At 49.8% G+C, this 26,426-nt stretch overlaps 1 protein-coding gene across 2 annotated transcripts in view; it reads left to right on the forward strand.

The window, feature by feature from the left end:
- The window catches only part of OTUD7A (OTU deubiquitinase 7A), a 210,682-nt gene extending 185,384 nt beyond the window's left edge, over positions 1-25,298 (forward strand). Inside the window, exons 10-15 of one of the 2 annotated variants that reach the window (XR_012502680.1) lie at positions 6,187-6,314; positions 7,299-7,448; positions 20,716-20,830; positions 21,002-21,086; positions 22,226-23,847; positions 24,059-25,298. Coding sequence is in view for 1 of the 2 variants with exons in the window: in XM_074354067.1 (XP_074210168.1) it covers positions 6,187-6,314; positions 7,299-7,448; positions 20,716-20,830; positions 21,002-21,086; positions 22,226-23,680 (1,933 nt within the window). In the remaining variant the exon portion in view is untranslated. Of the gene's footprint in view, positions 1-6,186; positions 6,315-7,298; positions 7,449-20,715; positions 20,831-21,001; positions 21,087-22,225; positions 24,013-24,058 lie in introns of those variants that run through there. The other variant, XM_074354067.1, reaches the window with a different exon arrangement.
- Positions 25,299-26,426: the final 1,128 nt, after the last annotated feature.

Here is a 26,426-nt window from a genome sequence, read left to right on the forward strand (position 1 = left end):
TAAATACCATATCAGCTGATGTTGTAATTTTAATGTGAATCTTCAAATATATAGTAAAGAACTCAAGAGAAAAAGGATAGTCTATTATATGTATGCAGATCATGACCATTTTCTGATGTTTCAGCATTTCTTGTGGTATCATTTTCTATCAGTCTGAACATTTTCCTTTAATTCTTTTAGAGGTTTGCTGGCCATGAATTCCTTTACCTTTCCTTTATTTGAAACTGTCTTTATTTCACCTTTATACCTGAAGGATATTCTACTGGGTATAGAATTCTAGTTTAACACCTTTTTCTTGCTGTACTTCAAAAATTTTGTTCCTCCTTCTTCTGGCCACCATGGTTCTGGATAAGAAATCTATAGTCATTCAAATTAGTGTTCCCCTGTTGAATGTGTCACTTTGATCTAGCTGCTTTCAACATGTTTTCTCTGTCCTTGGGTTTTGACCATTTGATTTTGTTGTGTCTGGTCATGGATTTCTTTAAGTTTCTTGTCTTTATTTCTTTCAGCTTCTTAAATCTATAGATTTGTGTCTTTTGCCCAGCTTAGAAAATTTTCAGTCATGATATCTTCAAATATTTTTTTCTTTTTAGGAGCACTGTGCTCTCCTGGGACTCTGGTAACATGAGCATTACACCTTTGGCATTGTCTGACAAGTCATTGAAATTCTCATTTTGTCAGTCCTTTCTTCTCCTCTTCTACAGATTGGAATCATCTACTGATCTGTCTTCAGACTGACTGACTCTTTTCCTCTCTCACCTGCAATCTACTACTGAGTCCATTCAGTGAAGTTTTTCTTCCAATCATTGTATTTTTCGGTTCTAAAATGTCCATCACTTAATGGAGCATCTTAATAATAACATCTTCAAAATCTTTGTCAGATAATTCCAACACCTGCCAACTCAGAGTTGGTGTCTTTTGATTGTTCTCTTCCTTGGACATCGAGATTTCGGTGGTCCTTCATCCGTCAAGTACATTTGATTGCATCTGCAGCATTTTTGATCTTATGTTATGAGACTCTAAGTCTTATTTATAATCTATGGAAGATGTTGACATTTTTATGTTAGCAGGCATTCAGCCTGGTTAGGTTCATACTGCAAGTTTCCACCTGCCTTCTCTGGACTGTGGTTCCAACTTCTTCAGTTTTTAAAGCCTTTGTTGTTGTTTTTGGCTAAGCCACACATCACTCAGCCTGTGACCTGGGTGGTGGTCTCTTCAGTCAGTCCTTGGAGCGTTTTGGGTACTGATGAGGACCAGATCCAGGCATGGGCAGCTCAGGGTTGGGGAGAGGGGAGTCCAGGAGTTCATAAACCACCTTATGGGATTGTCTTGTGAAGCTCTGCCTTTTTATAACCTTCCAGTTACTTAATCCCCTTTCTGTCCTGTGCACATAGCCCTGTCCTGAGCCCCTGCTCATGCAGGGCTCATGAATGGGTTATATCATACCCTCCTCAGACTGCAATATCCTTTGGTGCATCCAATCCAATGCATCTTTAGGATTCTTTTCCAAACCCTAGCTCAGTGCTGGCCACATGTGGCTGTGTGTTCATACAGACCATGATCCAGGACCAGCAGGCATGGAGCTGACCACTTGTGCCTCCACACACACCCTGGGGAGGCATTCCTGCCCGGGGCTGTGACACCAGTGCCCAGACCTGACCTGTTAGGAGGCAGAGAGCACAGGTCATCCCTGATGGGATGAGTGCTCACACTGTTTTCCTGCACAACCTTTGACTGGGAGCTGGAACAGGAAGGGATGGCCCTCTTAGAGGATCAGGATTCTCTAGAGATTGGTAAGGACAGCATTGTCAGGCAGGAATTAGAGCTGTGCCATCTAGCAAGCACACTCGTGTTATGTTACGCGTCAAGCATGGCTGTGAGGCTGTCAGTATCATCACCAATGACAGATCTGAAACCTGAGATTCAGAAAATGAAATCAGTTCCCAATGTCCCACAACCCGAAAGAGACAGGGCCGGAATCTGAACTTGGGACTGACCGCAAATGTAAACCCATGCTCTTAACCAATGTGAAACAGGCATGGAGAGTCAGAATCAGCAAGTTATCCTGAGGTTTGTGATGAAAATAACCAACTTTGCTTTCTAACATTTTATAGAAGACAAGGTTATTTGTTCTTTTGATGGGGTGGATCATGGAGGCTGAGAGGCTGTTAGAAGAAAGAGAGAAAAAGACTGAGAAAAGGGAGTCCTCTCAAGGACTCTTGGGCAGCCCCAGGGAGCACTTACACTCTGGTTCCCCACTTCTCTTGTGTGTTTCTCCTTCTGTGACTGAGTTTCTATAATTTCATTGTCATGTCTACGTAAGTTTATAGTGTGTTTGCTGCCTTTCTCTTTAATTGGACTTTTTCAGAAATAACTAGAATCCTAAATGCTTTCACAATGCACAGTCTCAGGGATGTGAACATAAGTCAGTCTTCTAAGGACAAGTGAGTGGCTTTCCGCTGCTGGAAGGAGCCTGCACTGCGGGCTGGCACTCCAGGGTCAGAGGTTGGTCCCTTGTGGGAAACAAGGCATTCTTAGGAAGAGTCCTCAAGGTTCTGTGCCTCCCACCAGACAACCAAGCAGAAGGAACGTTCGTTCACCTTATGAGGTCTCACATTTGCCAATGTGGAACCCAGGTCAAATTTTTAAAGACTTTGCTAATTGAAAATACAATCAAAGCCAGCAAGGCAGCACCCCAGGCAGCAGCGGAAGGGCACAGTGTGGATTTGGGGGCGTCCTGGCTTAAATGGCAGCCTTAAAGCTCACCCCAGCAAGAGTCACAGACCAGGAAACCCGCCTGGGCAGCTTCAGGGTCCTGCCCAAGGGCAGTCAGCCAGCCATGCAGAGGGGCAGGTTGTACGTCCAAGCTGTCTCCTCTCTGCTGCTAATTGTCTGGTTCAACTGTCCACCTGCTTGACCCCACACACCCTCTGAGCTATGACTGGACAGGATGATCACCTGGGATGTTTTCAGATGCACACCCAGGGGCATTGTGTTAGCCTCGGCTTGAATGTATGTCTTCAACACACTCCTCTTCCACTTCCCTTCCCTTCTTAAAAAATTCCAGTCCTAAAGCCTTAAGGTTCATCAAAGCAAGGTGGGCATCTGCAGTGGGTGGCGAGGGAGTAGGGGGTTGGCAGGACACAGAGGACCGAGGCCAGGGAGTCAGAGCCAGACAGAGTGAGAAGGGCAGCTCAGGGGAGGGGCAGCAGCACTGGGGGATTGTTTCCATAAAAGGAGATGTGTCAAACAAGGAAATAGAATCCTGGTGCCTCACTGTTGGAGGAAGGCGTTACAAGTAGAATGAACTTGTCCCATTGGAAATGAAAGAATTAGGGGACTCAAAGTTCCAGAGAGATAGTAGAGAGATGATAGATAGATAGATAGATAGATAGATAGATAGATAGATAGGTAATAGGTAATAGATGACAGATGAAACTATCTGTGTACATTTGTGGGTGTACACACACACACACACACACACACACACACACGTCCCCTACCTCTATTTACTGAGTCTAAGAGCAATGACATTAGCAAAAATCATATTTTGGCTTCTAAACACCATTGTCCACTATTTAAAAAAAAAAAAAAAAAAACCAGGAGAAATGGCTGAATCCAGGGCTGAGGTAGAAGATGAACTTGGACCACCTTCTTGTGCTGGAAAGCAAGAATGTGCTCTAAAAAACAATGCAAATATTAACTAGTATATATAAAATAGATTAAAAACACAAATTTCTTTGTATAGCACAGGGAACTATAATGGAAAAGAACATGAAAATGAATATATGTATTATATGTATGACTGAAATGTTACACTGAATGCCAGAAATGGACACATTGTAACTGACTAGACTAATAAAAAAAAATGCAGGCTGTCACATGAGCTTGAATGAGCCCCATTGACCAAATTAAGGAGTATCTGAGCATCAAAATAATCACACTAATGAATTATAACCCATTGGATAAAATAGAAGCCGGGAATCCATCATGATAATAATGTAGCAGGGTTTGTGAGGAATGGGATATGGGTGTGGGTTCAGAGTTCCTCCCCATAAAATGCTTATTAATTATGGAGAGGAAGTGAGCAGCTGTGCAGAGGGGAGCCTGGCAGATGGCCCTGAGGGAGACCCGGTCACCGCCAGGCCACCCAATGGGATGCCACGAGAAGGATGCAGCGGAACCCAGTCTGCTCTGATTGTGAGCAAACACAAACCTGGACTGTAGACATTCTAGGCAGAACCAGGCCTGCAGCCTTCAAAACTGCCCAGGTCACGAATGTCAAGTATCCTGACGAATGTTCCAGACAGTGGGAGGGTAAGAGACAGCACGGCACGATGCAACATGTCACCTGGCATTAGAGCCTCTGTTCAGGGGCCCTGCTGGGACAGCAGGCAGATGGTGACTGGGGTCTGTCCTGGGGACCAGACCCGGTCCCAGTGAGGATCCTGTTGTGATTCCAGAGGCGAACGCCCCGTTCACAGGAAATGCACGCTGACTCCACCAGGGGGATGGGATTTCAGGTGGGCAATTTGCTTTCAAGTGGTTCAAGGAAAAAAGTTATACTTTATGTGCAACTGTTTTGTGAGTTTTTGGGTGCTGCCAAACTTTTTAAGGTACTAAAATAAGATATATTGAGGCACTAGAAAAGTGAACAAGAAAAACTTGTGCAATCACAAGTAGGTACAATCACAACAAAATCCCCAGGTGACTGCCACGTGTTCCCAAGGGTTCACAGCCTTCGTTCAAGAAGCAATTGTAGCAGGTGGCTGCAGGCTGTGTATGCAGCACTGTTTGTCCAGGCCATCCCACCCCAGGGTTCTCAAGAGGGGCCACACTTGCTGGCTCTGAACCCTACCTGCTCCAATCCTCACAGATCCCCCTCGGTTAATTCTGGGGGCCCTGGATCAACGCAAAAAAAAAAAAAAGCATAACATAAAAATTGAGAATTATGTTTTATTTGGCAGACATTCTGAGGACTTAAGCCCTAGAGGCAGCCTCTCAGATTGCTCTAAGGGACTGCTCCAAAGAGGTGGGGAGGAGCCAGTATATATATATATATATCTATAGGAGTTTTTGCATCAAAGACCAGGTAGTCAGAACATCAAAAGATGATTGTTAATTAGAGAAAACCAGACATCTCAAGTTAAGGAATTTAGTACCTTTCTATATATGAGAAGATGTGAGAGTCTGGGCTCAAGGAGAGCATTCCTTTGCTATGCACCTAGCTGTCGAGGGCCAGTGTCCTGTTCTTTCCCATCCCGAGTTCCCTCAGGAGGCACTGCTGTGGGTGGCTGCAGTGGCTGATGGCTACTGGTGGCTGCAGCATCCTTGGTTTACTGATACGGTGGGAATATTTTTCATTCACAGCCCCTATTCGAGTGCCCAAGAGGCAAACCTGGCTGGCACCAGGGATGCCACAGAGGTCCCACTGAGCTGGGGACAGGGGCTCTCCCCTCTCCCATGTTTCTTCTTTTGGGGGTAACCTGGTTGCTGAGAGACTTCAAGGCTACAGTCCTCTGCCCAGGTTCTACTGTCCCAAGTGGAAGCAATTCTTAGACCTGCTGTTTCCCTAAGCCGGGGACAAGAGTCAGGGGACAGGCTGGAGAGGGTCCAAGTGGCCAGAATTGGGCATCTGTCACTTCCTCCCTCCCACTAAGGCAGCCTTCTCCCCACCCTCTTCTGTTGGGAATTCCCAGGAAAGCCCCTCAGAGCTTGGAAGCCACAGACCACCCCGGCCCATCAGATGTTTCCAGGCACGCCTGCCAACCTGAGGGTGAAGCTTCAGCCTAAGCTGCTGGATGTAGGAGTGAACCCAAAGGGAAGCATCCATCCCCCCTGCTCCCACCGCACCCTTGTTACCCACCCTCCCCGGAGAACCGGCCCCGCGTGCTTGGGGTGGGCTGCCTCTGTCACCAGGGAGACCACATCTTCAAGGTGGCCACCAGCCCACTCCACCGGGTTCTCTGTACCTCAGGCTCTCCCCTGAGACCACCCTACCCAGGGTGGGGTTGGAGAGCTGGGGCCGCTGTGTCTGCCATCGCTGGGTGGTGTGGAGAGAGGCGGCCTCAGATGGCCGCGACGGCTGGGGTCCGGGGAGGTGAGGTCCAGAGGGGAGCTGCTCTGTCCTCCACTCCCCCGTCCTGACTCAGTCCAGTGACAGGCTTGCTTTGCCATGTCTCCCAGCGTGGACAACTCCGAGGACCCCGTGTATGAGAGTCTGGAGGAGTTCCATGTCTTCGTCCTGGCCCACATATTAAGAAGACCCATTGTCGTGGTAGCAGATACGATGCTGAGGGACTCGGGCGGAGAAGGTAAGTCTACATGTAATAAAACATGTATTTTAAATTTTTAATTTTTTGGGGTGTAGTTAGGTTTTTTTTTTAATGGAGGCACTGGGGATTGAACCCAGGACCTCGTGCGCGCTAAGCACATGCTGTACCGCTGAGCTGTACCAACACCCCTGCAAAACAGATGAGCTTTCTTCCTCAGCCAGAAAGCATACATCCCAGTTAAGGAAGACACAACCAAACATCACGGCTGGGCCCCTAGAAGGACACAGAGCCTTACTCTGCCTGGACAAAGATCCTATTATTTCTCCGCATGTGTTTTTTTTCCTCCTAGAGGAAGGAGGGATTGCTTTCGGCCAAGCATCCACCCTGGGTGTCAACGGTGGGCAGCCAGCAGAAATCTGGCTAAGTCGGGGTGGGAACCAACCCCGAGGGGCTCCCGGTGCCCACACCCTCCAGCAGTGCGGGCCTCATCCCAGGTCCCCTCCTGCCTTTCTGCACATGCGTTACAGAGGAGAAAGGAAAGGAGAGACCACAGAGTCCCTCGCCAGGCTGTGGTGGAGTCGGGACGCGGGGAGGAGGAGTTGAGGATGCAGGCCATTCCTCCGGGGTGGACACTGCCCCTTGATTTACCAACAAGGAGCCCAAAGCCCAGGGAGGCCACACGATGTGCCTCCACCCTCAGCTGAGGCCTCGGAGGGACTGGGCCCAGGCAGGGAGGGCTCCAGGCATGTCCTCCCTCCTGCCTTGCTGGAGCCCACTGGGAGGCCGCACTCTCTGAACAGGAGGAACAGAGGAGGGTCTGGGATGCTAGATGGACCCAGGAGGTCACCCCTTCCCCGCCCTCTTGTGGCCGTGGTTATCACAGTGGGCAGGGGGCTGGGAGTACGTTGGTCACTCCCAGGGCCGCCTCTAGGGACACGAGAGCAGAGACAGGCCTCCCATAGGGATCCCTGTGCCCTTGCCCCCTCCTGCTCCCCGTGCCCTCACCCTTGTTTGTGTCTGCAGCGTTTGCTCCGATCCCATTTGGAGGGATTTACCTGCCCTTGGAGGTGCCTCCCAACAGATGCCACTGCTCACCTCTGGTTCTTGCCTATGACCAAGCGCATTTCTCTGCCCTGGTGTCCATGGAGCAGAGAGATCAGCAGAGAGAACAAGGTACGCCCACCACCACCTGATGGTGCCCGGGGTGGGGGACAGAGAGGGGAGGGATAGGCCTGGTGGGGCAGGAGGCAGAATGTGCAGCCCTCCCTGGGAAGCACACTCAGTGGTGATGGGTTTGCAGAAAACTGCCATATGCATACAAAAAAATATTATCATTGAGAATAATGCCAAAAATAACTTTTAAAATATGAAGCAATAATTAATAATTAATAACTAATAATCCTGCCACCCTTAGACAGCCCTTTCGGGGGTGCCCTTTCACATGGGTGCATATTTTATGTGTATGTAATTAATCTTCGGTGGAAATTTTAAAAGTTCCCCTAATGCAGAGTCGACAAACTGCAGCCCACCACCTGTTTATAATAGTTTTATTAGAACCCAGCCAAACTCGTTCAAAGGCGTCTTGTCTGTGGCCACTGCTTTTGTGCCCCAGCTGCAGAGTTGAGACGCAGCCACAGAGATTGTGTGACCTGCAAAGACTAGAATATCTACTAACTAGTGCTTTGTGGGAAATGTTTCCCAGCCTCTGCTCTAGAGTAGGCTTTTGGATCAAAAGATGGAAATTTGCATTCAAACCGTTACATGGGAGTTTCCTGCCAGAAGCCATTTCAGGGCTGCAGAAAGTCTCACCGGGCTAGCCCCACAGGCTGCGCATTGCACACTTCCAGCCACCAGTAAGATGGACCCGTGTGGAGCTTGTCTTCAGTCCATGCGTTATGTGTCTGCTGTAGAAATGGTGGGGGTTTTATTTGGAATGTTAACTGCTGATGGATGTGTGACCAGCTCTGCAAAGAAGGGGAAGCCCCTCCTTCTGTCACTTCTGTCTCTGGTTTCACGGAGATTTCCCAGGAGACTAAGGAAGGAAAGACAGATGAATTTCAGGGTCGCCGGCATCCCTGAGTGTGGTCCCAGGAAATACACGGTGGCTCATCACATGGCGATGTGAGTCCAGAAGGAAGGGGAGCAGGGAGGCAGCCGACTGTAACAGACCATCGCATCACTCCCCTGTACTATTTCCAGACATCTTGCCTTGGCCACAGGGAAACATATTTCATCATGAAGCTTTTGGCCAGTGAGTGCTGGCCCCTCCCTCGTGGCTTCTGGCTCTCCTCAAAGCTCCCTGCTGCTCTTGGGAGGCAAGAGGGCCCTTTCTCAGGGCCTTGGATCCACGCCAGGGGCAGGACTTCTGGTCCAATCTCCCAGAGACTCTCTGTGGTCAGGGGAAGATCAAGGTCCCACGTTGACCTGTCCACTTCTCACGACCACTGCGGGGCAGATGCTCCAGGGCCCCCTTCTGCACAAGCAGAAGCAAAGCACGTGTAAGCAGCTCCCGCTGGCTGGGTAACTTCTGCACAGTGTGTCAGGGCCTCACACGTTTTTGGAGAGAACACAAATGCTCTGCAGAATTTGAGGCTTTAAGCATTACTACCCACCTTCACGGAGCTGATGGGTGCTAAAGTCCAGTAGTCCTGCACTATTTGTTTGGTGGGGGGCCAAGGGTCCATTCAGTGAATGCATCCAGATTTCAGGGACCCAAAGACAACAGTGCCTCTGCCTTGGGATCCTCACTACCTTGTAGGGGAGACAGTCCAGCCCACCACGCTACATCCTACCAGGCAGGGTATGCCCGGAGCAGCCACAAGCTCCATTCAGCTGGGGAGCAATTATTCTAACAGAGGAGAACGGACAGATGGGCAGACAGAAGAGAGAGGTGGGCTAGAACAAGTCTTGGAGGCGGCTTGTGATGACAAGAGTCCAGTACCAGGGGACAGAACAGGCCTGAGCCAAGGTGCTGGGCTGTTGAAGGGGTGTTGCTAGTGGGTTGCTGGCATGGAAGTGAGCAGATGTTGTAGGAGGGTGGTGGTGCTATTCACTGCGTGGCCTAGGGGGTACCACGTGACCTTCCAGCCTGTCCTCTTGTCTGTCACCAGTACCAGAGCACCCACATCCCTGGGGGGTGAACCCTTTTCTCCTTCCCTTCTCCACTCTCCTTCCCTTCTCCACTCTCCTTCCCTTCACCCCTCCCCAGTCCTCTGCCCTTTCTTCTTTCCCTTTCTCTTCCTTTCCACCCACTATCCATATTTGGTCTGTTTTCATTGGACATGTTTAAGTTCATCACCACTTAATTATGGACATCACAGGACAGTCCCTCCAGACACTGAAGTCCTCAGTCACCTCTGGAAATCCTGCCTGTCCTGAAGCCAAACCTATACCCTGATCCTTAAACATTGCTTCAGAGATAAACCTCGAAGCCTTGATTAGCTAGCTCCCTTCCTGGCCACAGTTAGTGCCCAACATCTCCCCCAAAAGGACCTGCCATAGGTGGGAAGAACAGCACAGATGCTGTCTGGGAAGTCGTCTCCAGAGGGAGCCTGCCCCAGGGTTCCTCCAGGGCATCATCCTTCTGTCCCACACTACAGCAGAGGCTGTAGGAGGCTTCCTGAAAATACTAGATCCCAGCAATTCAGCTTTTGTCATCCCAGTGGTTGTGGATGGTAAGGAGAAGCTAAGAAGGTGTCAGGAACTTGCCCAGGGAATAGACTCAGCCTCTCTTCTCAGCCTTTATGATGCCAAGGAAATGGTAGCAACCACAGAGAGCCATGATAAAAGCCTCCAAAAGAAGATAGTTCAGAATAGTATTGGGCTGCAAGGGGCTCAAAGGAGAGGACTGCTGTTATTGCTTCTCTAACAGTGAGTCCTGAAGTCAGTGGTTCAGGGCTGATGCAGCAGCTTTACACGTTCTCAGGGAATCAGGCTCACAGCCTCTCCCTGCTCCACCATCCTTATGCAGCCTCATGGTCATAGAATAGGTGCTGCAGCTCCAGGCATCACATCCACATTCCAGGTATCACATCCACATTCCAGAGTGGGCCAAATGCTTCTCTTCTTGAAACTGTCTTTTCATTTGAGAAGAACAGCTTCCCCAGGAACTCGTGCTGGCATCTTACTCCCCAAGGCTGAGCTCCCTTCTTGCAGTTTCCTGACTGCAGAGCAGCCTGAGAAGTGAATGCCTTGGCTGAAGGAGGGGGTGAGGTGCTTGGTGGCGGTTCAGGGAGCCAGCTCTGAATCAGGTAGGGGATGTGATGTTTCCAGACAGTTTCATATGGACTTTGCTCTTTCTTTTGCCAGCAATGACCACTCATCCAGGGAAGGACAAAATGCAAAAAGGAGTTCTTTACCAACTTGGTTCTTTGTCTGGAAATAAACCACATTGGCGGTCAGGCTGTCAACCCCTTAAAAAGCAGTGGTGCGTGAGGCTGTCAGTGCCATGCTTCTGGGAGGAAAACTCATTCTTCTTTAAACGCAGACAGATAAGCAGTGTCCCCTTCCCCGCCAACCCCAGCACCATGCAGCCTCCTGCAGATCTCAGGTTCAGGGCTGCCTGCGTGAGGGGCAGCGCGTGCGCAGTGGTGGCACCCTAGGAGGAGGATTGTGGGGGGAGGGTCCTGGCTGAGAGCCAGGCGGGGTGCGCCCTGGGCCTTTGCTTAAATGGAAAGTTTTTTATAGACACTGATGTTACCACCTCCTTAGCACTCTTGCCATCGCGGACCAAAGACCAGAAGCTGAGTGGGAGGAAAGTTGGTGGGGAAACCATCCTCCTCCAGAAAAGAGTCTCTTCAAGAAGTGGTGCTGGGAAAACTGGACAGCTACCTGTAAAAGAATGAAATTAGAGCATTTTCTAACACCATACACAAAAATAAACTCAAAATAGGTTAAAGACCTACATGTAAGACTGGATACTGTAGAACTCCTAGAGGAAAATATAGGCAGAACACTTCTTGACATAAATCACAGCAATGTTTTTTTCAAACCACGGGACCTAATTAAACGTAAAAGCTTTTGCACAGCTAAGGATACCATCAACAAAATGAAAAGACAGCCCACAGAATGGGAGAAAATATTTGCAAATGATGCGACCGACAAGGGACTAATTTCTAAAATATACAAACAGCTCATACAGCTTAATAGCAAAACAAACAAGCAACCCAATCAAAAAATAGGCAGAAGACCTAAATAGACATTTCTCCACAGACGACATCCAGATGGCTAGATGGCACATGAAAAAATGCTCAATATTGCTAAGTATTAGAGAAACGCAAATCAAAACTACAATCACATCAGTCAGAATGTCCATCGTTTAAAAATCCACAAATAATAAATACTGGAGAGAGTGTAGAGAAAAGGGAACCTTCCTACACTGTTGGTGGAAATATAATTTGGTGCAGCTATGATGGAGGACAATAAGGAGTTTCCTTAAAAAACTGAAAATAAACTTACCATATGATCCAGCAATCCCATTCCTGGGCATGTATCTGGAAGGAACTCTAATTCGAAAAGACACATTCACTCCAATGTGAATTTATAGCAGCACTATTTACAATAGCCAAGAGATGGAAACAACCTAAATGTCCATCAACAGATGACTGAATAGAGAAGATGTTGTATATATACAATGCAATACTACTCAGCTATAAAAAAAGAATAAAATAATGCCATTTGCAGCAAGATGGATGGACTTGGAGATCGTCATTCTAAGTGAAGTAAGCCAGAAAGAGAAAGAAAAATACCATATGATATCACTCATATATGGAATCTTAAAAAAAAGAAAAGAAAAGAAAAAAGAGGACACTAATGAACTCATCTACAAAACAGAAACAGATTTGCAGACATAGTAAACAAACTAATTGTTACCAGTGGGGGAAGGGATGGGAAGGGATAAATTGAGAGCTTGAGATTTGCAGAGACTAACTATATAAAATAGATGAACAATAAGCTTATAGTATATAGCATAGGGAACTATATTCAACATCTTATGGTAACCTATAATGAAAGAGTATGAAAAGGAATATATGTATGTATATGTATGACTGAACTATTCTGATGTACACCAGAAATTGAGACAACATTGTAAATTGACTATACTTCCATTTAAAACATGGAGGGGAAAAGTAAAACAATAAAAGTTAAATTATAGACTTTGTAGTTACTTTAAATATAAAAATAAAATATACAAAGAACTCTCAAAACCCAGTAACATAAATCCCCAACAATCCAAATAAAAATGGGAAAAGACACAAACAACCATTTCACCAAAGAAGAGATACAGATGGCCAGTCAGCACATGCAGAGATGGTCAACATTAGAACTGCAATGAAACATCACTACACACCTGTCAGAATGACTAAAATCTTGAAAACTGACAACACCAAATGCTGGAGAGGAAATGGAGTAACCCAATCGCCCATACATTACTGGTGGAAATAAAAAATGGTTCGGCCACCCTAGAAGGCAGCTTGTTATAAAACTAAACATCACTTACAACCCAGCCATTGTACTCCCAGGCATTTTATCCCAGAGAAAGGAAAGGTTATGTTCACACAGAAGCCAATGCACGAGTGTTTATAGTCGCTTTATTTGTAATAGCCAAAAACCAGAAATGAACCCACATGTCTTTCCTGGGTGCATAATTCAACATGCTGTGGTACATCTAGACCACAAAATCGTACTCAGCAATAAAAATGAGTGAATATGACTCATGCAATTACGTGGGTAGATCTCAGGGGACTTATGCTGAGGGAAAAAACCAATCCCAGAAGACTTGCATTCTTGGCCAAGACACAAGATAAAATCCCACAAGAAGAAATAAGTGATGAGGAGATAGGCAATATATCCGAGAAAGAGTTTAGAGCAATGATGTGAAGGTGTTCAGAGAACTCAAGAGGAGTATAGATGCACAGAGTGAAGTTTTTAGCAGAGTTTGAAAATACAAAGAATACCCAAATAGAGCTGAAGAATAAAATTACTGAAACGAATAACACACTAGAAGGAACCAAAAATTGACTAAAGGAGGCAGAAGAATGGATCAGTGAGCTAGAAGACAGATTAGTGGAAATCTCTACTGTAGAACAGAAAAAAAGAAAAAAGAATGAAAAGAAATGAGGATAGCTTAAGAGAACTCAGGGACAACATGCAGCACACTAATATTCACATTATTGGGGTCCCAGAAAGAGACAAGTGAGAGAAAGGACCTGAGAAATTTTTTGAAAAGATAATAACTAAAAACTTCCCTAACCTAGGAAAAGAAACAGTCACCCAAGTCCAGGAAGTATAGAGAGTTCCACCCAGGACCAAAGGACTGCATTCTTAAAATGATTAAATTAACGAGATGGAGAACAAATGAGTGTTTCCGTTGACTCTGGGATCTCCGGAGAAACAGAACCAATAGGATCATATGGATAAATGTAATAGGAGATTTATCAGAGGAATTGATTCACATCATCATGGAGGCCAAGCCATAGTACCATGTGCCAACTGGGATCTAAAGAACCAGGAAAGCCAGTAGTGTAATCAGAGCCAAAACACCCAAGAAGCAGAAGCACCAATGTCTGCAGGCAGGAGAAGACAGGTGTCCCAGCTCAAGCAAAAAAGCGAATTCCTCCTACCTTGGCTTTTTTGTGCTATTTGCGCCCTCACTAGATTAGATGATGCCTGGATGATGGTGATGGTGGTTTTCTGTACTCTGTCTACCAATTCAAATGCTCATCTCTTGTGGAATCACCTCACAGACATACCCAGATGTAATTTACCAGCTTGCTGGACACCCCTTAGACCAGGCAAGTCGATTCATAAAGTTAACCATCACAGCGGTGGACAGGGATTAGGGACACAGAGGATTATTTAGAAGCATGCTGTTTACATTCCAAACAGCTGAGGATTCTCCAAATATCTTTCTCTTATGGGTTCATAGTTTTATTCAGTTATGGTCTGAGAACAAACTTTTTATGAGTTCCATACTTCTGAATTTACTAAGGCTAGCTAAGAATATGTTCTATCTTGGTGAACATTCCATGGGGTCTTGAAAAGAATATGTGTTCTGCTGTTTTGGGTTCTCTAAGTGTCACTTCAAGTTCTCTGATTAGCTCAGTCTACGCTATCTTTGCTGGTTTCTGTGTATTTGTGCTGTCTGTTGGCTAAGAGAAACGTGGCAGTCTCCAACCACAGTGAATTTGTCCTTCCTTCATTTTTGTTAGCATTTGCTTCATGTTCTTTGAAGCCCATATACACATGTAGGACTGTGACATCTGCATGGAGCATTGACCCCCATATCGTTATATAATGTTCCTCTATATCTTTGGTAACAGTTCTTGCTCTGGAGTCACTCAGCTTTCTTTTCATTAGCATCTTTTAACCCATTTATGTCTTCATCTTTAAAATGGATTTCTCATAGTCCATATCTACTTGAGTTTTGCTTTTATATCCCACCTGACAAGCTTGTCTATTAATTGGTGTGTTTTGACCATTCACATTCAATGCTATCTCTTTTCTACTTGTTCCATCTGTTTTTTGTTCCTTTTTTTGTCTTTTGCTGTCTTCTTAGGGGTTAATTGAGCTTTTTTTTTTTTTGGTTTCATTTTATCTCTACTGTTGATTTACTATTATACGACAATTTTTAAATTTTTTTGGTAAGGGTGATGACTTTTTTTATCGAAGTATAGTTGATTTACAATGTTGTGTTAGTTTCTGGTGTACAGCGTAGTGATTCAGTTATACGTACATATATATTCTTTTTCATACTCTTTTTCATTATAGGTTATTACGAGCCGTTGAATGTAGTTCCCCGGGCTATACAGATCTTGTTTTTTTATTTAACATCTATCTGTGTTAGTGATTTCACTAAGGTTTACAATAGACATCTTTAATTAATGAGACTCTATTTTGAAATAACATTCTACTTCCTGTGTTGTATAAAGACCTTATGACAACAGATCCAAAACTCTCCATCCCATCCCTGTGCTACTAATATCACGCACTTTACTTTTGCTTATGCTATAAACACATCACACACAGCTGCTTTCTTTGCCTTAGTTCTCTCTCAGAGTTACTAAGAGGAAGAAAACATAATTTTATTTTCAAATTTATTTATTCTGAGTCTATCACTTTTCATTTCTTTGCGTAAATCCAAGTTTCTACCAGTAGCATATGCCTTCTGCTTAAAGAATTTCCTTTAACAGTTTCCAGGGCAGGTATACAGAAGATGAGTTTTCTCATTTTTGTTTGAGAAAGTTTGTATGTCTCCTTCCTGCTTCAGAGATATTTTGGCTGGGTATAGAATTCTGGATTAGCAGGTTTTTTCTTTCAGTACTTGAAAGACGTCACTCCATTGTCTCCCTGTCCTACCTGTTTGATTGTGAAAAGTCTGCTGTGATTTTTACATCTGTTTCGCTTCTGTAATGTGACTTTTTCACTCTGGCTGCCTTCAAGATTTTCTTTGTCTTTGGTCTTTGGCAGTTTGAATATACTATATATATGGATTTGTTCTTGTTTTTCCTGCTTGGTTTTTTTTTTCCTTAGCTTCTTGGATCCATGGTAGAGTTTGTCATTCATTTGGGAAATATTTAAATAAATAATGTCACCCATTATTTATTTAAATATCTCTTCTGTTCTGTTTCTCTATCTCTTTTCCTTCTGGAGATTACACTTACACACATCTAGGGCTATCTGGCAGTGCCCCACTAATCTTGCATGTTCTGCTCAGCATCCCCACTACTCTTTTTTTCTCAAAGTTTCAATTTGGGTAATTTTTTTTTTAGTTGAAGTATAGTCAGTTACAATATGTCAGTTTCTGGTGTACAGCATAATGTCCCAGTCATACACATACACACACACACACACACACACACACACACACACACACACATATACATCTATATATACACACACACATATATTTGTTTCCATATTCTTTTTCATTAATAATTTGGGTAATTTTCGTTGACCTGTCTTACTGCTCACAGATTCTTTCCTCAGCTGTGTAACGTCTACTGAACAGCCCCTCAGGGTCATTCTTTATCTCTATTATTGTGGCTTTTTTTTTAATTTCTAACATTTTGATTTGACTCTCATAGATTTTTTTTTCTCTCTGCTGAAATCAACCCTCAGCTCCTGGATTATGTCTACCTTTTCTACTAGAGTCTTTAACTTATTAGTGAGTTATTTTAAATTCTATGTCTAATAGCTTCGATACCTGTGTTGTCTCTCTGGTTCTGTCACCTGTCTTTTCTCTTGTCAATGTGTCGGTTTCCTCCTGTCTTTTCTTACACCAAAAATATTTTTGTTGAAAGCCAGCCATCTTGAGTAGGACAATATAGACTAAGGTACATCATTTTGATTCCTGAAACTAGGCAAGCTTTTTCTTTTGCTGTGGGGGGGTTTGGATCAGTCTAGTCAGGATCTGATGTTGCCATGGTTACCCTGCCTTCAGATTTCTCAAGTCATATCTTGTGTTTATGGTGGGGCTGGTATTTCTCACTGTCTGCTGCACCCTTTGTGCTGTGCCTCATGTCGGCAAGGTTCTCTCTCCAGGTTCTTGCCCCTTTTCTAGCAGTAGAGTGCAGTGTGAGAAGGAGAGCCCAGAATGGTAATGTTTCTGTTACTCTGATTAAGGTTTTATTTTAGGTGGGTGCTATGTCCTTGAATTCATTGAGGGGAGTGACCTCCCCCAGCTGTGGTTCTGGATTCAGCACATATACCTGCCCTTCCCCCTGAGAAAAAAATGGTTTATTACCTGTTTTCTGCCCCCACCTCAAACTTTACTGGGGAAAGGCCCAGTGCTCTAAGGCCAGCAATGAGTGTAGCCCTGCCCTCTGCAGTTTCTTCCTTAGTACAGAAGGCAAAGGTCTGTGAAGGACACTTTTTCAGAATTCTAGCCTGCAGGTGACTGTGAATTCCCCTTATATCTGTGGCCCCCAGAGTTCTGTATTTTTTCCCTAGGCTACACCCTTCCTTTACCAACTTGTCAACAATCTTAGCTGAATTCTTCTTACTGGGGTCCAGCTGAGTCTGCCCCAATTAAGCGCACAGCCATCTCTCCTCAAAGGCACCTTAGACTTGGAGCTAGCCAGTTGCCTATGACTTAGGTCTCTGGTATGTTAAAGGAAAGTTGTGAATTTGTGGTTCGTCTGGCTGGTTGTGGTTCTGCCGGTGGGATGTGGCTCTTCCAGCTTTTTCCATCCCAAACAGGAACCAGAAGTCTCCATTCTTTTTTGGAAAATAAGTACTGAACGTATGTTGCTGCTGTGGCTCCCCTTTGTCCAGGCGAGTCTGAGAGGCTGCTTCTATGTTTCCAGGTCAAAAGGTAGGAGAGTTTTTTCAAAGGCAAAAACAAAGTCTGCAGGCTTATTGTGAGAAGCATGGCTATTTGCCACCGGAGGGCAAGCTACCGCATCCCTACCCCCTCTCTGGGGGCAGCCAGGTTTCCACCAGGGTGAAGTAAGTGTGTAAAGCGAGAGGCAGAAGCATCCAAAGGACCTGATGCTCACAGGGGGCCTGTTGGCGAGGTCTCCCTAGCCTAGACAGCTACAGGTGGGGCTCCCGGGCCCTGTGGCCCCGGCCCTGACCCGCAGGGCACGGCTCTGCCCTCGCAGAGAAGATGCCTCCTGACATCCGGGCTCAGGAGCCTGCTAGGTGGCCAGCCTCTAGCGTCTTCAGGTGATTCCAACTTTCTGCTTTGTGTGTTGCGGGGCAGGGGGAGGTTGGTGGGCAGGCAGTCAATTCCAGCCCAGCTATTGAGTGTAGGAATTCCTAGGAGCCCTTTGGTAGGAAGGTGAGGCCGAGGGAGCTGTTCAGCTGTACTACTTAATTTGGTTTGTCTAAAACAAAGAAACCAAAATCATAGTGCTTCAAGGCAACAGAAGTTTGGTTCTGATCCAAATAGAGTCTAAAACAGGTGTTCCTGATTGGCAGGCAGGTTCCCTCCAAAGGTCCACCTGTAGGTCCACCGTCTTCATAAGGCATCCCGGTGGGAAGGGGTGAGGGAGACAGCCCCCCCACTCCTAAACACATGCCCAGAACTTCCCACAGAGCTTCTGCTCCCGGCCCATGGGTGCAAGTAAGCACCAGCTCCTTCCTAATGCTGGCAGCTGGACAGACACCCCCAAGGCACCTCTCCCCTGGGTGGTGGACAGCCAGACCCCAAAGCGCCCACACTGCACCCACAGAAACTGCTCCTAACAGATTATTGTTCGAGAACAGTGTCTTCCAGATTTGCTTGCTTTTAAGAACCACAGAGGGTGCTTATTTAAAATAGAGTCCTAGGATCCTTTTCCTGGACACTCTGGTTTGGCCATCTGCCTGGGAGCCTGGAGTGGGCACCTTTACCGAGCCTTCCAGGGAGTCACGCGGCCCTAAAAGGTGTCTGCGGAGGGAGCCTCTACCCCCTGTCCCCACCCATGGGTGGGAAGCCGGGCCAACCCTCTCTCTGTTGTTGTCGTGACTCATGGAAGTATGGGACTGGCTCCTGGGTGTGACTATCCTGAAGCTCAGCCCTGGGAAGGGTGGCCTGGGTATCGTGACCAAGTCAGGGCAGATCAAGCTGCCCCTGCTCTCCCAAACCAGAGCACCGCAGCCTAGTCTCTATCCAGATTAAATGGAAAATCCGGAGCCCAGCTGTGTTTCCCTCCTCTGGGGTGTAAGCCGGGGAGGGGCGGAAGAAGGGGATGCTCTGGGGTCACATTTTCTCCTTAGCAACACTGGAGGGCAGCAGTGAGTCAGTGTTGCCAATTTCCCATTCACAAATCAACTTAATGGGATTCAGGCTTAGATGTTACGTCTTTATTATTACTTATTTATTTGCCTTTGTGTTTTTGCCATGGCACCCTTGTGGTGAATCACAGGGAAATGACACGTGGTGGGTGTGGGGCAGAGGAGGAGGGAAGAAGAGGGAGGGTAAACCCTGGGCAGGAGGAGGGCCCCCCTGTGTGCTGGAGTGGTGCCCAGGCACTCACTGTCCCCAGAGATGAGGCCCTTGGTGCCAAAGGAAAGCAGCCTGTGGGAGGCACCATGTGTTCAATCAGGGCTGGGCAGCATCTGGCCACCAGCAGACGAGTGAAAGAGAGGCACTCCAGTGCTGGAATGGGTGAGGATACGCCGGAAACGGGAGCCCCCATACCCCACGAGCTGTCAGCTCCTAGCCCACTTCCCCACCTCTAAGGGGACCCGGCCACACCTGCCTCCTCAGCTGATGGGATGGCAGAGGTGAGAGCCCCTGGTGGAGAGGGGTCTGAGTGGCACATCTGAGGATGCACCAGCGCCCTGCTCTGCACCTCTGCATCCCTGCATCCCCCAGGTTTGGGCAGGCTGGCTCCCCAGGCACCAGCCAGCCACTGGCACGAAGCCAGGAGGCCTGGCTCCAGCAAACAAAGCAGTTGGCATGGTCAAGCCCAGGGGCCTGATTCGAAGCTGAGGGGTGGGACTTCCTACAGGGAGCCTTCACTCGGAAGCTGCCACTCAGAGAACAGAAGTGGAGAAGTGGGGTCGCCACCTTCCTGTTCCTCTGTCCCTGACAACAGGAGTCAGCCTGTCCCTAGGAAGCTGATCCCACTGGGCCCACCGCAGCTCACTCAGCTCTTAGCAGATCCCAGACACACCTGTAAACACTGCCTCCGACACAGCCTCTGGGAGGTGGGCCAGCATCTCGCCCACCGGGGCAGGGCGGTGGGGGGTGGGGAGCGAGCGGAGGCGGCTTTCAGTCAGGAATGGTTTTGATGAATCAACCCTTTGGTGCAGTGAGGGGCACCTCTCTCCTCACTGCCTTCTCCACCTACCTGTTCCCTCCCCGGAAGGCTGGCTGGCCTATCCTAGAAAGGCTTGTGACAGATCTCTCAGCCTGCTGTTTCCCCCCCTCAAGGGGCTTATCACCACCCGATGTCACCTGTTTATCCTTCCCTGGTACAGGATGTGAGCTCCCTGTGGCAAGGGCCACCGGGTCCCTGGGTCCCACACCAGCACAGACTTGCTGAATGAACTCAGAAATGAGCAGGTCAGCAGGCAGCCCTCACTCCCTGTCTCTGGAAGGAGATGGGTGGGCCTGGCCCCAAACTTCCTGGGAGGTGACCTTGCACAGTGCGCTATCTGGCCTGAGTCCCTCCTTATAAATAGCAAAAGGCTATTTTTTGTCAGCTGCCCAAGGAGGGCACCCGCCTGCCGACAGACCCACGTCAAGGCCAGGCAATGCCTTCAACTGCTATTAAGCGTCCACAAAAAATAGGGCATTTTTTAAAACCATTAGTAGAGGTTTGGAAACCCACGGCCTGAACGCTCCTGCTGGCATAGACGTCCTGTGTATGCCTCTGTTCGGAGTGCTTAATCACAGAGACACCTGGTCTTGGTGGCCCTGGACTGTCCTCCCTGGCGGTTGCTGGGACTTCGAGCCTCTGGTCCCGCCCGTGGACCACCTGGCATTGGTCTCTCTTCTGCGTTCCAGCCGTGATCCCCCTGACGGATTCGGAGCACAAGCTGCTGCCTCTGCACTTTGCGGTGGACCCCGGGAAGGCCTGGGAGTGGGGAAGAGACGACAATGACAATGCCCGGCTGGCCCAGTAAGATCCGACCCTATGCCCCTGCCCCACCCCCGGGACCTCCGGGACGGGCTGTCGCTGGGTTTCCCGGGGGAGGGGCCGGGCAGCGGCTCCCCTGCTCCCACCGGCCGGCGGGCGGGGTGCGCCCCGGCGAGCTGGGGCAAGTTTCACTCTGTGTGCCTCTCTTGCTAGCCTGATCCTGTCGCTGGAAGCCAAGCTGAACCTTCTGCACAGCTACATGAATGTGACGTGGATCCGGATCCCCTCCGAGACCCGGGTGAGCCAGGCGAGGGAGCGCTGGGACCCATGTGCAGGCGAGGCGAGGCGGGGCGGGGCGGGGCGGGGCGGGGCGGGGCGGGAGCATCCTCTCCATCGCTGGGCGGGGCCGCGCCTGGTCCCCGCGGTGCCCGCGCTCCTGCCGCCTGGGCTCCTCCGGTTCGACCGCGTGCCTGGGCGCTCGTGTGCCTGCGGGTCTAGAGGTAGGCGCTTGCTCCGGCGGGGATGTTTTGTCCCCTTAATTTTTCCAGGAAGGGAATAAACACGCCCACTCAGAAAACAAATCGTAGGCAAGTCACAACACGGAACTCTCACTGATGAGATGCGAACACAGTGTGCTGTCACGGAACGGAATTAATTATAAAACTTGTGTGTGTGTCCTTGAAAAAGCCAGGGGACTGAGAGCACAATTCCTCAGCATCCCCTCCTCCTCTCCCCTCCGGGAGAGTGTGAAAGGGGCTGCCCGCCCCACTTGGCCCCCTCCCCCGGGGAGGACCCACGCTATCCCCGCTTCCAGATGCTGAGAGGGATTCGCCTCTAAGTATCCGACTGATGTTTTTGAGATCTCAGTACTTAAGTCCCAGGAAAAGGGATTGTTTTTCAAGGCGACGGTCGGGGGTGCTCACAAAGAATTGGTCCTCCCCTGACATCAGTTTATTTGGCCATAAAGTGGGGCCCGTAACGAATATTTTTTTCAGTGACACAAGAAAAGCAAGTGGGGTAGTGCCCAGCAGAGTTAGGAGCCACAACTTGTTGGCAAAGCTCAGACTTCATACTTAAGCCTTTACCTGTATGTAATCTTTGTGAGGCTCCCTGAGGCAGGTACTCGTACCCCATTTTACTGATGGCACAAGCGACAGTCAGTGGCAGTCTGGCTCTTAGTCCTGCCTCTTACTGACCTTCCAGTCAGCTGCCTGGAGGATGTCAGGACGTCGCTGTCCACGTTCTTTTCTAGCCCCCATGACGGGTGGGAAGGCAGCAGCTCGAGGTCGGGAATCAGGAGGCTGTTGGGCTGGGAAAGTGAGGCTGGAGGCAGCATGGCGGGGGCAGGGTCTGTTTTCATCGCCCAGGTGGGGACAGCTGGTCGCTAACCTCCTTCCTTCCCGGCCCTCCCACCCTCCCTCCCCGCCCCCTCCGCAGGCCCCTCTGGCGCAGCCTGAGTCCCCGACGGCCTCGGCGGGAGAGGACGTGCAGTCCCTGGCCGACTCGCTGGACTCGGACCGAGACTCGGTGTGCAGCAACTCCAACAGCAATAATGGCAAGAGCGGCAAGGACAAGGACAAGGAGAAGCAGCGCAAGGACAAGGACAAGACCCGCGCGGACTCCGTGGCCAACAAGCTGGGCAGCCTCAGCAAGACGCTGGGCATCAAGCTGAAGAAGAACATGGGCGGCCTAGGCGGCCTGGTGCACGGCAAGATGAGCCGCGCCAACTCCGCCAACGGCAAGCACTGCGACGCACCGGAGCGCGGCAAGGAGAGGAAGGCCAAGGCGCGCAAGGGCAGCAAGGAGGAGTCGGGCGCCTCGGCCAGCACGTCGCCATCGGAGAAGACCACGCCGTCGCCCACGGACAAGGCGGCCGGCGCGTCGCCCGCCGACAAGGGCGGCGGGCCCCGGGGCGACTCCTGGAAGTACAGCACGGACGTGAAGCTGAGCCTGAACATCCTGCGCGCCGCCATGCAGGGCGAACGCAAGTTCATCTTCGCCGGCCTGCTGCTCACCAGCCACCGGCACCAGTTCCACGAGGAGATGATCGGCTACTACCTGACCAGCGCGCAGGAGCGCTTCAGCGCGGAGCAGGAGCAGCGGCGCCGCGACGCCGCCGCCGCCGCCGCCGCCGCCGCCGCCGCCTCCGCCTCCACGGTCAAGAGGCCGCCGCGCAGGCCGGACGCTGAAGTCGCGCCGGGCCCCGAGCGCGCCTCTCCGGGCCCGCCGGCCGGGCCGCCCACGCAGCTGGTGCTCAAGCTCAAGGAGCGCCCGAGCCCCGGGCCGGCGGCGGGCGCACGGGCGGCGCGGGCAGCGGCGGGCAGCGTGGCCTCCCCGGGCCCCGGCGGCGCGCGACGTGCGGGCGCCAGTGGACCGGCCCCCGGCCGGAGCCCGCCGGCGCCGGGGCGCCAGAGCATCATCCATGTTCAGGCGGCGGGCGCGCGGGACGAGGCGTGCGCCCCGGCGGTGGGCGCGCTGCGGCCGTGCGCCACGTATCCGCAGCAGAACCGCTCGCTGTCGTCGCAGAGCTATAGCCCGGCGCGCGCCGCCGCCCTGCGCACCGTCAATACGGTGGAGTCGCTGGCGCGCGCCGTCCCAGGGGCTCTGCCGGGGGCGGCGGGCGCGGCGTGCGCGGCCGAGCCCAAGTCGCAGACCTACACCAACGGCTTCGGCGCGGCGCGGGACAGCCTGGAGTTCGCCGACGCCGACGCGCCGGCCGCGCGCTCGAACGGTGAGGGCGGCCGGGGCGGCCCGGGCCCGGGGCCGGCGCAGCGGCGCTGTCAGCGCGAGAACTGCGCGTTCTACGGGCGCGCGGAGACCGAGCACTACTGCTCGTACTGCTACCGCGAGGAGCTGCGGCGGCGGCGCGAGGCGCGCGGGGCCCGGCCCTGAACGCGGCGCCGCGCGGCTCCGGCCGTCGAGCGTCTCTTTCCCGTGCTGTCCGTGTCTCTTGGACGTGCCCTGGGCCACCGGAAGGCCGGCGACGCCGCTGTCCGTGCTGTGTACGTGTTTGGTCAAACGTTCCTAATGGTGCCTGAACCTACACTGACGCCACTCAGGTAGTAGACGGATAGGAAACAAGTCATACTGTTGGAAGTGGGTGTGCTAGCTAGCATCTGCCTCGTACCCGTGGAAACTCAATAGCCATTGCAAGAGTATTTTTGTTCCTCGATAAGAGAAATAAAGAAATTTGCAGCCCTTTGTTTTTAGAAGGGAGTGTTTTACATGCCTTTTTTTTTTTTTTTTGGCTTTTTTTTTTCCCTAACCCAGCGACTGACCTCTTCCATGTAGTGGTCACCTGCGTGCGATCGGTGCCACCCAGGGTCGAGAAGCGAACGCGCGGCCCCGGGACCGCGGTGGCGACTTTGCCTCAGGCTTCCACCTACCGCCCCTCCCTGGTCCTCGGAGGACAGGAGGCGCTCTGCCTCCCCGTTGACGCCCTGGGGGTCCCCGTGACCCTTTAGGAATCCGTGGCTCCATCTCATAAGCAAAACCTCCTCCCGCAGCCCCCGGCTCGAGCGACATTCACACTGCCATCCAAGCCGCGGGCGTCCGTAGGATGTGCACCGGACAACCTACCTCGCAGGGCGCGGTGAGGTGGAGTGATCGCTCCCGGTGCCGGGCAGCTCAGGTGACAGGAGTTTTCCAAAGACACCTGGGGTCCCAAAAGCAAGGTTCTGAACTCACAATTTGGAGTTGCCCGTGGAGGAGCAAAGATGACCGCCTGCGCGCATTTCTCCTTTGAAGACACTTCCACAGTGACCTGTCGCCGGAGGGCCCCTAGGCAGAGACCTTCGGTGCCCCAGGAGAGAGACGAGGAGTTGACCCTGTGGTCACTGTGTCAGCCCCCACTAGGCGGCTTTGGAACCTGGCTTGCACCTCTTTCCAGAGGGAGAGGGCTGGGGCGGGGGCGGAAGGAAGCCCATCCCCACCTCCACCCGCATCTGTCTGGGATCAGCCAGGTGAAGGGGCGCCACTCCATCGGGGTCCCCTCCTCAGGGTGGGGGAAACTCTGACTGGCTGCATAACACGTTAGGGGGCAGCCCCATCCTTGAGCGGTCCCTATTTTGGTGCCTCCTTACATTTCTTGAGGAAATTTTAAAAAATGTGTCCTTAGCTCCCCTGTTTTGAGCAGCAATATGCAGCCTCTTCCTTCCAAGATTACCTCTGGAGAAAACCATTCTTGGCCAAGGACACTGAGGAGTTAAATCTGCCTCACTAAGTGAAGATCTTGTTTCCAAGAAATACAGATAAGATGGATAAAATCCTCACTAGCAAAAGAATCCTTTAAAACCTGTGAGAGCCTTAGAATAGCCTCTAATAATCCCAAGAAAGAGGACAAAGCACCCAGCTTTGCTGCGGGTGTATCTTCAGAAAACACAGGAGGTAGACCATCTCTTCTTTGGAGCCAGCTTCCCCTTCTCCAGAAAGGATGCTTCCCCCCACCCCACCCCACCCCACGCCCCAACATAAAGAGCAGCAAAAAAAAACAAACAAAACAGGGAGGGGATTTTTTTTTTACTTGTTTGAAGAATTATAATAAAGTAATTTGAGTATCTCCTGTGAGTAATTCCTTTTTGTTTTTAATTATCCACAGCAAGTGGAGTTTTCAGTAATTGATTCAAGTTTTGCATACGTGGTTCCTTAAAATTCTTTATGAAATAGGCTCTTAAAGAGATTTTTGGAAAGTTTTCCTTTTCACGTTAAACGATACTTTCAACATGTAATTACTAATATCCGTGTCCCTCGTGTTACTGGGGTTTCTTTTGTTAAAACAAAGAAAGTTGTTTTTTAAACAATTTCCCATGGAGAGATTTTGTGGCAGCTTCTTGGACCAATTGTTCACGTCATGCTGAGCAAAAGCTTTGCTGTCCAAAGCTGGAAGGTCACAGGAAATACGGCTTCACCTGTAGACACCAGCTTCTGCTCTGCTCCTCACTCTTAGAAGGTGAAAAAGGCCAGCCTGGAAAATGCTTCCCTGCCCATTCAGAAGCCACACTCACACACACCAGAAGTCAAGGAGGCAGAAAGTAAACGCTTGTCTGTTTCTGAATTGTTTCACATTAAAACAGCCAACTGGAAATTTCCAACACTGGCTATGTGAATATTTTCTCTTTCTCATGCTCTCTGCCAGGTGGAAGGAAGGAAGGAAGGAAGGAAGAAAAGGCAAACTGAGAATAAAAATGGTCCATTTGTAGTACCAGGAGAAAAAAGGAAAGCCTTTAAAACCAGGCAGTGTCATTCATAGGTATTATCAAAAAGCTGTTCTAGCTCCTTGAATTTCAGTCACCTCCGTCCCACCCCTATCTGACTTAATGTGCCATGAAAAGGAGCCTGAGATCCTGCATCCGGGGGCCCACACCAAGCTTCTCCCGCCACGTAGAAGGCCCCAATTTCTCAGCATCACAGGTGATTCCATGTGCTAGGCCACCTATGGGGGCTCCCCCAGCTGACATGATGGCCTCCCGTGCACATTATTTACAGATAGCCATTTCCGCTTGTGAGCGATCTGGGTCCATCCTTCCTCTAAACAGTATTAAAACCATGACAGCCTACCACTCCATTACATTTCCTAGTCCAGGGTACCAACGGCACTCCGTTCAGCCCTGGTCCCTGGCCACACAGCTCTTAGACCCAA

The sequence above is a fragment of the Camelus bactrianus genome, chromosome 27 (assembly GCF_048773025.1).
Source record: "Camelus bactrianus isolate YW-2024 breed Bactrian camel chromosome 27, ASM4877302v1, whole genome shotgun sequence".
NCBI classification, from domain to species: Eukaryota; Metazoa; Chordata; class Mammalia; order Artiodactyla; family Camelidae; genus Camelus; species Camelus bactrianus.